This window comes from Indicator indicator, chromosome 26 (genome assembly GCF_027791375.1).
Source record: "Indicator indicator isolate 239-I01 chromosome 26, UM_Iind_1.1, whole genome shotgun sequence".
Taxonomy (NCBI): domain Eukaryota; kingdom Metazoa; phylum Chordata; class Aves; order Piciformes; family Indicatoridae; genus Indicator; species Indicator indicator.
The window spans coordinates 9,647,401-9,663,178 of NC_072035.1; the positions used below are offsets into that span (position 1 = coordinate 9,647,401).

The 15,778-nt window shown below is 43.3% G+C and overlaps 1 protein-coding gene across 1 annotated transcript in view; it reads right to left on the minus strand.

Moving 5' to 3' along the window:
- The window catches only part of ATXN2 (ataxin 2), a 53,525-nt gene extending 40,223 nt beyond the window's left edge, over positions 1 to 13,302 (minus strand). Inside the window, exons 1-5 of the mRNA XM_054392944.1 lie at positions 13,272 to 13,302; positions 6,476 to 6,512; positions 4,802 to 4,861; positions 3,962 to 4,033; positions 3,551 to 3,701 (exon numbers count right to left, since the gene is read on the minus strand). Of these exons, the coding sequence (XP_054248919.1) occupies positions 3,551 to 3,701; positions 3,962 to 4,033; positions 4,802 to 4,861; positions 6,476 to 6,512; positions 13,272 to 13,279 (328 nt within the window). The 5' untranslated portion in view covers positions 13,280 to 13,302. The remainder of the gene's footprint in view (positions 1 to 3,550; positions 3,702 to 3,961; positions 4,034 to 4,801; positions 4,862 to 6,475; positions 6,513 to 13,271) is intronic.
- Positions 13,303 to 15,778: the final 2,476 nt, after the last annotated feature.

The window sequence follows — 15,778 nt, forward strand, 5'->3', positions numbered from 1 at the left end:
ACATTTCCTTCTTTTGTTCATAATATGCCTACTGCTATTCCCCTTGCAGCACTTTCTCTGAAAGGATGCCACTTGCAGTGCTAATTCAAGGAAGAGACTGAAATAGCCAATTCTCTCTGCCTTTTTTCATTGGATTTGTGATATTTTTCTCAGAGTGCAGTAATGGCACCAAAAGAACAATAAAAACATTGTAGAAGCCTTTTACTTTAACAGCAGTTATGGCGTTGAATTGTCTTGTCCTTAAAGAGAAGCCAAGAAGGCAGCTCTGAAGCCTCACTCAGCTGTGAATCATGCAAACCAGCACTGATCACATTCAGTATTACAGGAAAAACTGCAAGGAGCTTGCTCTGTAGAGCACAGAACTATATCCCCTATTTCAAGCATACAACCCAAGCAATTTTGCAACTAGGAGATCCTGGTACTTCACCTTTGCCTCAGAAGGTGAACCAGAAAGACACTTCATGCTAACGGACAGCCAAGGATTTCATCTCGCACATCAGAGGGGATTTAGCAGTCGATCTGTGCTGCCGCATGCAGCAGACAGTGCCTGGCCCTCTTTAAATGCAGGCACAATAGTCTGAAAGGAGGCTGATGGATATAATGCAATTTCACCTCAGTTTTCCAATGCATGTGCCATTCATCAGCCTGACTGTACTGCAGAAAACCCTAATTCCAATGAGAGACCCTCAGGTGACTCCTTTCTACTCCATATGCTGGAGCCTAACAGGAACCTACAGAGCACAAATGCCTGCGCAGACTGACAGAGCTGCAAGGAAGGCCCAGGAAGCAGAGATAGATTGATTTTTCAAACACGAACTGTTAGAATATCCCTATCTACACACACCTACCCTTTTTTTACTCTCAACCCTTCCCATTTCTACAATCTGGGCTGGCACCACACTTTCTCCACTGGTGGGTCTAAAGGTGCAACGTCATGCTTGGCACAAGCAAATCTAAGACCGCCACTTCCAAACAGGGTGGTTTCACCCACCCCAAGCCTCCCCCTGCTCTCAGACTACTGATGTCACTGCAGGATGGCTTATCAGCTCACTGCTCCAAAGCTGCACATGTATGATAGCAATGAAAGGTGCCTGGCAGACTATTTCAGATGGTTCCTTCAGACACAGGTCTAATTTGCCACTCTTCTGAAAGGAGAATCCATCTCATTTCCTTTTTCCCCACCAGCTGCTGCTCTTTTCCAGTACTCTTACAGTCTCTTCTGACTCTGTCAGACAATGCAGCTAACATCTCTGCTGTTCCAATCTGAGGGTAACACAGAATATCAAGACCCATAGTCAGGAGCACCATTTGTTCACACTCCTCCAGCTCAGCAGAGAAGCAAATGCCAGAAACAACAATCCATAGAATTCCAGACACTTTTAGTGAACCAGCAAACCAGGATGCACTAAAATGTCCAACAATATCTTTTGCAGAAATTAAGTTTACCTTAAAGCCTCCTCAGAAGTCTAGTAATCTCCTAAGGAGTAGGAGAAACTACATACACAGACCTCAAACAACCCTGCTCTAGGTAAGCCTCTTCTATGGTAACAGAGTGCTTGTGAAGTGTCCTTGTGTTTAACTACATCTTTAAAGAAGTGAGAGAGCACTGCCTTTCCAACCAAATATGTCCAAATTATCTGCTAACTTGCCTGTGAAAGCCAAAAAGCCACTGAGGACTAGGCAATTAAAAGGTATTTGCTCCTGGGTTAAGTGCAACACTGTCAAAACTTCTCTGGGCACTAGAGAAAAAAAAAGCAGCAAGGAGCCCCACCTCTCCTCACCTAGGATTTCAGTTTTATTGTGAAACACACAGGCTTATCTGACATGGTGCCATGAAGATTTGGGTTTATTTGTAAGAAAAAAGAGGCCAGCAGTTCCTGCAAGTATATTCATACACTCCTATTCTTTTGAATCCTTGCTTATTTGTATTTCCCAAGGAGCAGAAAACCCTTCCTTGCTCTAATGTGCATGTGTGATCAGAGAGTGCCTTACATGTTCAAGTGTCATTTCAAGATAGTACATTTTTGAGACAAAATGGAAAGTAGATTAATTTATCCATTCTGAGTTATTGAGTTTTGTGGCCTTCCAGTTTATCTTGCTCCAAGTCTCTATAGCTTTATTTCAACTCTCCTCTCCAGCTACTGAAGAGATTTAGATTCAAAGACATTCTACCTAATAAAAGTGAACTGAGCAACTGCTCAGCCTGAAACAGTCATTTTCTTCTACAAAATTTTCACTGAGTACTTATTCCTAGAAGTAGTAGTAGATTCTTCCTTCCCTCTGCTCCAAATCTATAGAGAGTGGGTAATGGAGAGCCCAGTTTGCACTTAGATTAAAGTGATGTTCATAGCAGACTCATTATAAAACAGCTCTCCTGCAATTTAAATTCCAAGTCCCATCCAGAACCTGGAACTTATCTGCATTTCAATGCTGCATTTGCTCTGACATTACGCATCATCTTCTGGGAAAAGCAAATTCCTTGAAACAACAAGCCTCTCATTCTTCAGCTTTAATCAGGCAAGAACATATGCACATACAAACACAAGGTGAAAAGAGAAAGAGCTCATTAAATGTCCACCAGTCCCTATGCATCTCCAAGTCACTGCTAGATGGGACTAAAGCATGTGTGTCACAATAACCACTTAGCTCCCAGGGACAGTTATGGATCAACCTGAGAACGTACATACATGCAACTTGCCTCCACAGCTCAGAAAGCTGAATTTTTTTTATTCCCTAGCCCAGAAAGTCAGGAACATAGGCATTAAAACCCTGTAGATTTGCTGCCCCCCCAAAATACCCACACAGGAAATGGAGCTGTCTGTCTTTAGAGCCTCTTAGGTTCCAGAAAAATAATTAAGGTCTTGAAGGTCAGACATTTTAAGTATGAAGACTGCCTGTAAAATCATTTAATCTGACACTTTCAAGCCATCTTCAAGATTTTATGATCACTTGCCTGCACCCTTCACTAGGTTCTGTATTTTGGAGAGCTTCGCCTACAGATCTACAAGTAGTGAAGCAGAAATTAAAAGCACAAATAGTGGATTTTTCTAAGAATTTTTAGCTCCACTTGCAGTAGTATTTTTAGAATATTTATATGAATGCATGGTAGAGACAAAAGTTACTTAACTAAATATAGACCTTACATATACGCCAACTCTGAACAATAATCCTTTTTATAAAGTATTTGTATATTCATGGAGTCTCATATAACATTTAACAGACTAATTTAGAAAGACATTTATAGAAATCCCACCCAACCTCCCACTAAATCTGTAAAATGTTTTCTAACACCACTTTCCAGATACCTAAAACTGCTTCAAGTGCACCCTCACAATGGTTCACAAAGGTTCTCCAATCTATTTTTTTACTTTTTTTGATAAATTTGTCATTTCAGGAGGTGCTGAGCACCTGCTCATTCCACTGAATTTAAAGGGATATTTGAGTGTTTTGCATTCATTAAGAGTCTAAATGTGAACTTCAGTGTTTGGATCTTAAAGCATCTACTTGGAAAAACTCTGGCTCAAAATACAGACAACTTTAAAAAATATACCTCTTCTGGCATAATTGGTATCCATATCCTTAAAATGCACCATAACAAAGTCTGAAGACTTGAACAAGATACTCTCTAGAATGTCTTCACGTTTTGGCCCCAAACTGGATTCTGCAGTTTTCCGATGAGCAGCATCAAGCACTAAATCACACTGTAAGAGACATAAAAAGAATACACTAGCTTAATGCACAAGAAGCCACTCCATGACTTCATCTACTTGCAAAAAATCCAGACATTTACAATATTAGTCTGCTCACTTAAAATAAATTAATCTGCTTGTGCAAAGCTAGACGTGAACAGTTACAATATTCATCATAAATATTCACATTTTAATCGGTAATTAACATTGATCCTACTACTGAAGTATTAGGATCTTTTAAATAAAGAAAGAGTCAAAATGAAAACAATTACCTTAGGACTGTAGGTTTTAAAAACTCCTTCATATATACCACCATTTTTCACCTGTACTTCACATTTGGATCCCTGGAATGCAAAAAAAAAAAAAAAAAAAAAAAAAAAAAAAAAAAAAAAAAAAAAAAAAAAAGAAAGAAAGAAAAAGAAAATGTAGCTTTCTACCAGCCTGACAAATGACATTTGAGTGATTTTCTTAGGTAGATTTTTCATATAAACACTATATATAAAAATACAACTCATTTTTTACTCAAAATCTACTCATTCAACATTTGTGCTTTAATAAATACACCATGGTGTGCTGCAGATGCCAACAGCTGGGTGGATACCAACATAATCTGAGGGGATTTAAAGATACTCGCAGAAAGGTATTTGGTACTCTCAAGACTTGATCAGTTCTGCACACCACCAAGTTTTTGGGCAAAACCAGAATCTGTACATGTGTGGGTACAAATAAAGCTGAAAGCTTATCCTGGACTCTAGTACATGCAGGACAGTCCATCTTAATTTTGAGATGTCAGGACTTGCCCTAAAGTCTAGGGAAAAAGGCTTTCATTCCCTGTACACAGCCTCATTTTATTTATCCAAAACCTCTCTAAAGACAGAAAATTCAAAGTAGAATCGGTGCATTTAAGAAATATGCTTTATCCCTGAAAATCTTACCCTTTCCAAGATAAAAATATAGAATCTTACAGTGATTCTTTAAAGTTCCACCTTGGCAAAACATTCCTACTGTTGAAGCTGAATATTCAGTCCATTCTATTGCAATTAATGGAGTGGTTAACAATTCTATGTCACTATAGAAAGCGTTTATCACCCCTTCCAAATATGAAGACTTACAACAACTGATGTAAGGATGTGAACCATTCTCATGTTTGCATAGATGCCATCAAAAGAAATCTGAAAAATTAAAAAACATGTTGTCAACAATACAGGAGAAATACTAACAATTCAAAAAGCCAATGTGCCCAAAATAACACAGGCCTTCACCAGTACACAGCAGTTCCTATATGCATTGGTCCAAAACCTTAGATGATATACGTAGAACTTAAGTCACATGAGATTTCCAGAGCACCCTTGTCCCTTTTTCTGATCATGAAAGGTTTGAGCATCCTTCCAAACAAGATGAACGCTACAGAGTGCCCCTAATGTCACTCAGTAAGGAAATTCTCCTGCTCATATGCAGACTCCCAACTGAAGAAGTCCTCCTACCACTCCTCTCTGGTTTAACAGCCATCAACAAAATAAGGTGCTTCTACTGCTGTGGAAGTACAAAGGTACTTTCAGGGTCTGCTAAATAACATCTTTTCACCTATCAGACCTAATTACATGCATCAACAGAAGCTAAATTCATCAAATTATGGAGCATGAAAGAGTTACAAAACCCAGCACAAAACCAGAGTAATTCACTGCAGGGTCAGGATTTGAGACCCTACACTGGGATAGCTGACCAAAGATCACCCAGGTTGCTGGATGAGCCTCCATGAAGTGACAAGAATGTCTGTTTTCACGACATCTGCTATCTCTCCTTGTGAGCTTCACAATGTGAAATGAGATGCTGAAACACACAAGGACCCCACCACATTTTGAGCTTTCTAACTGGCAAGTTATCTTTTAAAGTGTCAGCTACTTCATCCACTTCCTCCTGCATGTTAGCCACCTTCCCGGTCTGAAAAGACACGTTTCAGGATGAGCTCTTATGCTTAACACTCAGTATGGATGACATAAAGACGAACTCTTTCATGATGTTCAGTGTTTGCATATGACTTTTTTCACCACTTTTCCTCAAAGATTCTTTGTTTTTACTGAAGTGTCTTGATATCTTCAATAAACATTTATGTAAGTAAACCGTAGTCCTTTCAAACCTTCCTTCCTCAAAATTAGTCATCCTTGAAAAACAGGCCAGTAACAAATTAGCAAATATTTGATTAGTGCAGTTCAAAGATCCACTCTTTAAACTGAAATCCACATCTTTATCTTTGATAAAATTATGTTCTACAAGTAAAGCCACACCTATACTTCAACAATATACAGTTCCAACAGCAACTAAAGCTATGCATTGATTGCTGATAACACTGGGTTATCTGGTTTATAGTAAAGCTAAACAAAAATGTTATTTTTATTTAACTAAATGCTGTCTTACTGTCATGTTTGAAGGAGAAGCCAATGTTGGAGTCTTTGGAAAGGAATTAATTCAAAAATGTTGCCTTAAGTTAAATGTTGTCTGTATCTACAACTATAATTCCAAGAAAATGCAGAATATTTATATCAGTGTAGTTAAAAGTTTACGTGAGCCTCCCTCCTTCACCCTCCTAGGTGGCTTAAATGATGCAAGATGCTCCATCTTTAGAGAAGCATATCTCAGCCTAAAGTATTCATCATGGTATCCAAAGGAAAAAATGGAGAGAATATTCCAGTATCTACTATTCTTATACTGATACTTGGGTTTGCTGTACAGAAGTTGTTTTCCTCCTATCTAATAGTGGAACAATGAGGGGGGGAAAAAATACTTACTGTAGGCTGAGGTGGTCCTTTGCCACTGCTGCGACCTCTGAAATTAAACATATACATGAGATATGATTAAAAACTGCCAAAACCGGTTCACTTCTTAACAAGTAAGAATTCAAAACCCATCTTAATTTAGTGTTGAGAATGGGATCAGAGAAAACCAGCACTGCCCCAGAGCAGAACTTGACAGCTACAGGGCCTACGGCGTTTATCCACCAAATTACTGGCCTACAAGCAACTAGCATTTGGTTAGTAGGCAAGAGGTTTACCTACAATAAAGCATAAACCAAAGAAAATACTAAGCCAGTGTCATTACAAAATACATTAAAAATAAATTATTTCTTAAGCAGAATCCTGTAACTAAAGCAAATTCCAAATCTCATTGGCACACAAAACCAAAAACTCCCTTTGAGGCCCAATCCCTACATGGCACAAGGCCCCTTCTGTAAGATCAGAGGCTCAACACACCTCTGCTGTCCACCTCAGTAAGGGTAACCCAAATAACTGACACACGCTGCAAGTTAGAGGAGCCCTGACTGCAAGAGGCATACTCACAGCTTGCTTATTACTACCACAACCTGGAGAGTCAAACTAATGTCAGCCCTCACAAACAGACTACTTTTAATGCATATCTGGCATTCGGGACACTTAAAAATATTTTAAATTAATCTGCATGTTCTTAATATCTCACAAAACAAGACGTAACAGCAGTGTCTGCCTTTCACCTCAGACATTTGAGTCCCATCAACACCCCTTCAGCTTGCAAGTCCAAGAGCTACAATTCTTTAGTGCTGTGTCTTATTTCAGAGTCAATTCCTTGCACCAAGTGCTAATTTCAAATACTCTCGCAGTGATTCACATTTGTATTATGATTTCAGGAATGCACATTAATGTGAGGGCAATGAAGTCTTCTACTTAAAAATTCCACTTTTAAAATAGATGCACCTTAGAAATGAACAACCACTTACTTAAAGAGACCAAAAAAGTCATGTCTGTGTTTCCAAATATCCAAACAACACTGAAATCTAAACCCAGATGAATGTCAACTCCATTTAATTGCTTTTGAAAACACTAAGCTGTGTTTGAATATGACCTTGCTCTCAAAACATGCCCTTATAAATAGGGCTCAAGGGTTAGTCAAGAAATCAAATGAACTTCTCCTAATGAACAGAAATAAATTCTGCAGAAACAAGCAAGTTCATCTTCATGAAAGGCCTTAATGAGGAAAAAATGGAAACCCACTAAAATATCACCTGACTTGTTTAAGAAAAGCTTCTGAAACAGAAACAGTGTCACAGCATCAGGCACACTGATGACATTTTGCTGACTGGCAATAATTGCAGATTTTGGGTGTCTTGCTGACATTTTCCAAATACTTGCAGTGTACTAATCTCACAAATAAACCCTAATGCAAATAACCTTTGTTAATTACCTATCAACCATAACTTTCTAGAATTCAGCTTCATAACTTCAGGCTTGCTCTGGAGACAAGTGAGTCTCACCATTTCCCAAGCCTGCCACTTAGCAAATGGCCACCTACAGCACAAGGCTGAAGTGAGCCCTTCCTCAGCCTGGAATATAATATTCAGATGAATGATTCTCTTCTTTCTGAAAATCATCACATCAGATGTGAAACACTCCAATAAAATAGAGGTACACTCCAGTTCTGACTTTTCCTTCTGTTACAAATCAAAAGTGGTGACCTGGCAGTGTTATGCTAATGATTGGACTTGGTGATCTTAAAGGTCTCTTCCAACCAAAATGATCCTGTGATTTTAGTAACAAGTACTCAGAGAACATAACTAATTGGGTTGTTAAACTGGTCAGAAAGTCTGGAATATTCCCTTCAATCAGCAACCCATCTAGACTGTTCTAGATTCTCCATCTCTTGCCACATTTCCAAAATTACTGCACTTACCCACATTTCTTTAAGAAACAATTTGATTGCACACATCCACACTGGCAAGAGGTTCTAACTTTGGTACCAAACCAAGAATTAAGGCAGTTGCAGAAATTCTGTAAGCTATTCAGGTCTCTTTACAGTCCTGACTTCTTCTTTTCCAGTTACAACTGCTTAACACAAACCATTATAAAAAATAAAAAAACATTCACCAAGATGAAAAAGAGACATCACCAACTCTGCCAATGCTACACAACTCAATCAAAACTGTGTCTTCTGCTAAACCTGAGGCCATCAGCTTGAGGTTTATATTCCAAGAATTGAAGACTCAAGTTCAAACTACCTTTTGAGACATCTTTGATGAATCGTATTAAATAAACAAAATAATTAAATTTAAAAAAAAAAGCAGAAAACAAAAGCAGAAAGGTGGTGGTCTTTGCAGAAGTTTACCATAATTTAACACACTGGAGTAACACTAACAAAAAGAGGTGGAGGAAAATAGAAGGGTCAGTAGCAGTTACTTAAACCACATCTTGATTACAGTAAGTATGGAGAATACTTACACATTTTGTGTTGCAGAAATGTGGTTAAAGGTAAGCATGGGAGAAGGCACAGCAACTTGGCAAATCCAACTTGTAAACCCTTTGCTTTTGAGGTAGCAAAGTCACAAAAAGTCAGGAAAATGCTGCACCAGACAAAGTAACAACCAGGCAATTAAACTTAGTTGCCAGCTCACCTCAGGTCAGTGGTTACACCTCAAGAGTCAAAGTCTCCATAAGGGCTTGATCCCAAGTACTGCACCACAACCACTCAGCATTCCTCATCTCCCACCCTAATGTTTAAATACCAAGTAGAGCATTTGTATAAGCAAGACAAGGTCATGCATTTATATTTTTCCAGTTATGTGAAAATTAATGCAAGAACCACAAGTCTTTCCAGGATGTCAAAGAAAGCCTTGGGTTTTCTCTCCAGCAGCACCTTCACTTTGAGACCAAGCAACAAACACAACCATACTGCATTTCATGTCTGGAGCAGAAGTGCAACTACAAAGACTGTTGAATTTAGAGTGAATGGATGTTTCTGGAGCACTGGCTGACATTACTACAGCTTTGAAAATAGATCTGCAGGATACTCTGAACAACTCGCAGTACAAATGCAGAGAGCTGGTAAAACTTTCTGCTAAAGGAGGAATCAGAAGTACAATTTTTTATTTAAATGAAGCATTTGTCTATAGCAGACATGAGTCAAAGCTTACAAACTGAGATTACAGAAGTCCTGCAGTGTTGTTTTATGTAGTTTCCCCCCATATTCACATTAATAATATTAACTCCTATCTTCTTAAAAGATGAAACCTTCTGCAGTGTCTGAATATATAAGGAACCTGACTCAAGTTTGACCCAGTGCACATCTGTAACCTGTTGATGGACTCAGTGACTTAAGAACCTTCTCCATGTACATTATCATGAATCAGTTTTTAAATGAAAACTTGCTCAAAACCAGGTACACAATATTACACCGAAGTGCCCTAACAGTGATAAGGAAAGCAACCTGCAGGTCATCCATTCATTGTGCCCTGCAGTTTGGCAGAGCTGCATTAAAACCAATGCACACAAAGACGTGAGAAGCAACCAGAAAAACTATGAATGAACATCAATAAACCTCCAGAACAGTCACCTCAACAGCCTCAGCACTCAACATTCCCCATTACTTTTGTATGAACACAGTGGACACCTCTTATATGCCCTTCAATTAAGCTTTTAGATAGGCTAATAACAAAAGATGTCAAGGAAAAAGGAAAGAAAGACCATGCAAGAAGCATTGTCTCAAAATCAAGTTACACAAGATGGGTTCATTCCAGTTTCACCTTTTCAATGGGCAAAGCCATTTAGAAAAGCCAGTAACTTAAGAGTATTCTTAAAGAACTCCCAAGCCTAGCTAGGCAAGAAAGTTGCCAAATAAATAGGAGAAAGACCTTATGCCACAAATGTAACCAGAGAACTAACCACACAAAAAATGAGTCTGAGGTGTTTAGCCTTCAGACAAAATAACAAGGGGTGAAAATGGGTAACAAAAAGGATGCAGTGCTGAAGGCATGCTGGGGCAGATGCAACTTTCAATCACAGTGAAGCCAGCCTTCCTGGGCTTGTGTAAGGGCAAAACTGAACCAAAACACCAAAAATGGGTATTAGATAATGTTTTGACTAACCCAGAAGAGCAGCTTTGTGTGTGAGATCTAGATTTTCTCCCATTACAATTCAACCTGCTCTTGGCATCCCCCCTCCAGTCCCATTTCCCATCTGCCATATTGCACATGCAATTGATATTAAACAGAGGCACTTATTGCCTTTATTAAAAAAAAAAAAAAACAAAAAGAATACCAACCAACAAAAACTATTAATACTTCATGGTTTTTCTAGAATACCTTTAAGATACTTTGATTTATGTTTTTTCCCCCTTATGCAACAGAAACAAACAATATTATAGAATACTGTAATGACCTATTTGTTCACACAAAATTCTACCTTCTCTGATATAAAATACATATACCAATCATTATGAAACCATGGAAATAAACATATAGAGCAAAGCTGACCCTCTACCCACTGTCAGAGGCAGAAGGACTAAGTCCTTAGCCCAATTAAGTCTTACAGTAATAAACACAGAGAAAATTAGGTCCAGGACAGTTAACTCTCAATGAGCTTTCTACCCAAACCTAAGCATTTAAAAGCAACTTAGCCATGGACAGTAACATTCTTTTCCATTACAAGATAAGAAAGAGAAGGGCAGTGCTGCAAGGAAATGAGCTGCTAGGAAGAAAGCTTGGCATAAACTGGAGATGTTTAAGTTTCTATTAAATATAATCCTTCAAATGTTTAAGTTCCTATTAAATAGTATTGAAATCATGATGCAGACAAGATTAAAAAAAAAAAAAGGCATTTGATTTTTCCAGCAGAAAAGCCACTTAGTTTTAAATTTACAGAATGAACCATCTTGAATTTGCAGTCCCCTAAAGACAGGAGTTTTCTTTAGGACAAGTTCTCTGAAGGCGTTCCACAAGGCTCCACCAGCCCTGGGAAATATGATTTTATACTCTGTTCAGAATTAACTTGAAAAATTGATTAATAAAAAAAAGTGTGAACAACTTTGAAGGAACATGTCAGTTGTTTAGTGGCCCCACTACAACTCCCTGAGGAGTTCTGAAGTGGAATGTATCCAGCAAAACTAAAAAGGCAACACTGGTAAAAGAAATTCAGTGGCTTGAATCTTAATATTTGGGATGGGAATTGAGGCTTGCATGCCCCCTAATCTACAGAGGCAAGTGCCACCATCACAGTGAATTAAAAAAAAAAATAAAGCTGTAGGTTTTGTTGCCCTTCACGTTAACCTCTACAGTGCCACTGTGTGTTGGCAGGAATAACTGTTTAGCAAAGCACAGTAAACATCATGTTCAGTGTAAACAGCCATATGTAAAAACCCTTAAATCATTGCAGTGAAGTGCTGAGGTATTATTGTTATTATTTATTTTGTTCTTTGCAACCCTACCAAAGCATTTCTACTTCCAGTTCCACAGACTGGTAACACAGTAAAACCTTCTTTCCAGTGATGGCCAACAATGGGACCACTGTAAATTTTCTTTTATTGCCAATATGCAAAACTGAGTAAGAATGAAAGTCAAGTGAAAGAGCAAGATGAATAAAACTTGAAATGAAACTGCTCTGAGTGACTATGACCTTCAAAACTGTTACCGTCCTGCTCTGATTGTTTGTTATGACCCCCAGGGCATTGGAAAAATTCAAAACACTACAAAGTTTATTTTATCCCCCTTTCTCTCCTTCAAGAATGTGTTAATTTTTACAGCAAATGCTCTCTGAGCAAGAGCAGGATCAATCTTCCAGAGGCTGTATGAGACAGCAGGGCCTCCGCAGCGTGAGAGGGGGAGATGTGGGGAAGGGAATCTGAGACTGCTAGGAAAAAAAAAAAAAAAAGTCCCGATTCCTCACCCCCTAAATATGGGAAAATGCGAAGCCGTGCTTGGAACCCCCATCCACCGGCGGCGAGGCCAGGGAGCGCTCCTGCGGCCTGCCTTCCCGCGAGAATTTTATTACGATTTAAATAAATAATTTTATATATATATGTTAAGATGAAATAAAATAAACCCGTGTGAGGTAGGAGTGGCTCCTCCACAGGCCTCCATCGGCTGCCACAAGGCAGGAACCGCTGCTCACCCTTCCACCCACCCCCCGCCCGCCTGGGACCACCCCGCCGCCCCCCGGCCCCGAGGCCGCCGCCATCGCGGCCGGCACCTTCCCGCCGCCGTCCCCCCGCGCACGTGCGGCCGCCGGCTACGGCGCCTCGCCCCCGCCGCCCCCCGCCTCGCCTCCCCTCCCCGCCATCGCCGCCTCCTCCTCCTCCTCCTCCTCAGCAGGCGGGTCACGTTGGCCCGGGGGAAGCGGCGCCCCCGCCGCAGGCCCCGCCAGGCCGCGGGGGTTTTAGTCCCACCGCCCCGCCGCGAAAAAAAAAAAAAAAAAAGGGAGGTCCCGCCTTGCCCTCCACTGTCCCTAGCCGCCTGAAGGGCACCGGCCGCGGCCCGGCCTGGCGGCCTCGCCCCGACGGCACTGCGGAACCGGCGGGGCCCCCTCGGCGGGCCTGCGCCCGCCCCGCCCGCCCGCCATGCCGGCTCCCGCCCCGCCGGGCGGAGCCCCCCGCGCCAGGCCGGGCCATGTCCCCCGCCATGCAGCAGGCCCCGCTCCCCCTCCCGGCCCGCTGCCGCCGCCGCCGCCCATGGAGCCCGGTGCGGGGAGGAGGGGGAGCTGCGGGGGGAGGGGGAGCGGCACCCGCGCCGGGCTCTTCGCGGCAGGGCCGGGGCTAAGGTTGGGCCTGCCGCCGCTACCGCGCACCCACCTGCCCATGTTCTGCCTCCCGCCGCCTGCGGCTGACGGGAGGCCAGGGCCACCGCCGCCGCTGCTGCTGCCGGGGGGCTTGCGGTTGTTGCCGGCGGCCTGAGCCGCCGCCGCCGTTTGCTTGAGGGACATGACGAATAGGGAGAGGGCCGGGGGTGCGCGCCGGGGCTGGGCGAGGGCCGGTCCGCGAGAGGCCTCGCTGCGCTGGCGGGGCCGGGGCGCCGCTGGCTCGGCCGGTTGCTCCCAAACAGTGCGAGCGGGGCGGAGGGAGCGGAGCGCGGCGCGGAAGGATCCGCGGAAAGGGGGGGTGGGGGGGGAGAAGGCCGGACCGAACCGGCGGGTGCGGAGAAGGGAGGAGCGGAGGGATACGGCGGTCACCCCTCTCGCTTCTCGGACACCTCGGCGGTAGCAACGGGGTGATGGCAGGACGGGGAGCGGCGAGGCGGCGGTTCCGGAGCGGGCAGCAGGCGCGGACTCTTTACGGGAAGTCGGAAGGCTCCGCGGCTGTGCGACGGCGGGTGAAGGGGCGGAGGCGGGAGGCGGGGAGGGGAGGGGGACACGTGAGGCGGCGGCGCGGGACGGCGGTAGCTCCCGCCGCAGCCCCGGCCCGGCCCCGGTGGGGCTGTGAGGCCCCCACGGGTGCAGTCTTCCCCTCCCATCCCTCGCGGCCCGCCCTCGCCTTCCATCCCCCCGCAAAGGGCAAGCCCCAGCCGGTGCCAGCCGGGCTCACGCCCCCGGTGCGGACGCTGCGGCGGGCAGGGAGAAGGGGAGGGAGGATGGTCCGCAGGCCCCGACCCCTCACGGGAGCGTTCTCCTTAGCCCCGTGGCGTAGGGCCCTGCCTTGCGGCCTTCTGTCTGCACAGGCCTCGGCATCGGTGGGGCGGGCCCGGGCCTCACCCGGACCTGCTGCTGTCCGTCCGGCCCCGCCGAGGCCCCGCTCGCCCCCCTTCTCCGCCGGCAAGTAGGAGCGGGAGGGAGGGCGGCGGGCAGGCCCCGGCAGTGCATCGTTCAAAAGAAACCCAACATGGAGAGACACTAAAACTGAGAAAAATGGCCGAGCCGCCGACTAGCTGTGAAAGGCGAAATGGAAAACCTCGGCCCCGCTGTGCTTGCCAGCCAAGCTGCAGACGTCTCCTGCCTTTAACCACAGACATCCCTTTAACCACTGAGACACCGAACTACCACCAGTGAACACTGGCATCACATCGCCCTCCACCGTGAAGCCAGACAGGAAAGCAAGATGGGGCCCAAGGAATTGCCACGTTCCGTGCTGACAACCCTCAGTATTAAAGCTTTGTGGTGTTTGTTCCACACCCCCCCCCCCCCCCAAACTACTGCAGCTGAAAATCTGCATTGAACTGACAATATTTGAGCTCAAGGTTCTTACATTACTCCATATTGTTACCTATCCACCACCACCAGATTACCTGCAGAGATCCAAGAGGCACATCTGTAGCACCTGTTTTACACAGAGCAGTGGTTTCACCAACTCATACCAACACGTTAAAAAATAAAGCCTCGTTTGTCCTGCTTGAAATCTATGTACATACAGGATTAGTAAGAGCAGATGTAACTTGAAAACCAAGAGCTAAATTGATTTATAGCCATGGTTACTCAAAACGCTCACGGTTTAATCTATTCATAGAAATGCTCCAGAAATCCCACAGGATTCAAATGTAATAAAAGGGAGCCATGCTCTTAAGCAGGCATATTTATACACCTTGCTTGTAAAGCAACAGCTTTCCCATGTGCTTGGAAGAGTTGTGGGTGGCAATGCACAATGGTAAAGAAGATAACAAATATTTAACAGCTTTCTTAAATTAGCAATTTCCTCCTTCCCCTCCCCCCCTCCCCTTTTGACTGTTAAACTGCTTGGTTTACCTTACAGGCCCCAAACCCCTTGTGATTAACACATTATTAGCTAGATAACATACTGGCCAAAAAGGACTGAGCACAAAGATTTTTTCCCAGTGAAAATTCTTGCCCTAAACAAGCAGCACTTCTAAGAAAAGTACACCTTTTTTTTTTTTTTTTGTGATCACTCACAGGCCACTTTGGTATTTCACAGCAATGGAACAAAGAGAGAAGGATATGGAAGATTTCCACAGGCCAGGAGGTTTCATAGGGGACACTGGCACCTGCAAAACTGAAGACAAGTTGTGCTACTGCTGGCCACCAGTTTTAGGCACATTTATTCTAAAAGCAGAAGTCTGCTTTGCTGCTTGTGATGAGACAACCAACATTACCTAAGAGCAGCTAAGACCTTTTGAGATATATACATACACACACGTATCTAGAGATATGTGAAACCCACTGAATTTTATTAACCAAACTCTTTAGGTACTGTTTTTAAGGTCTTCTATATCTTCTGGTTGGTCCTATTGGACCTCAAGTGAAGAACCTCCCAGTGCTGCCACAATAAGGGAAAGACAGCAGGAAAGGAGCTTGAAGAGGCAAAATATACCTTGAAACTAACAAAAATAAGCATTCAGCCAGCAAAGACCTTTT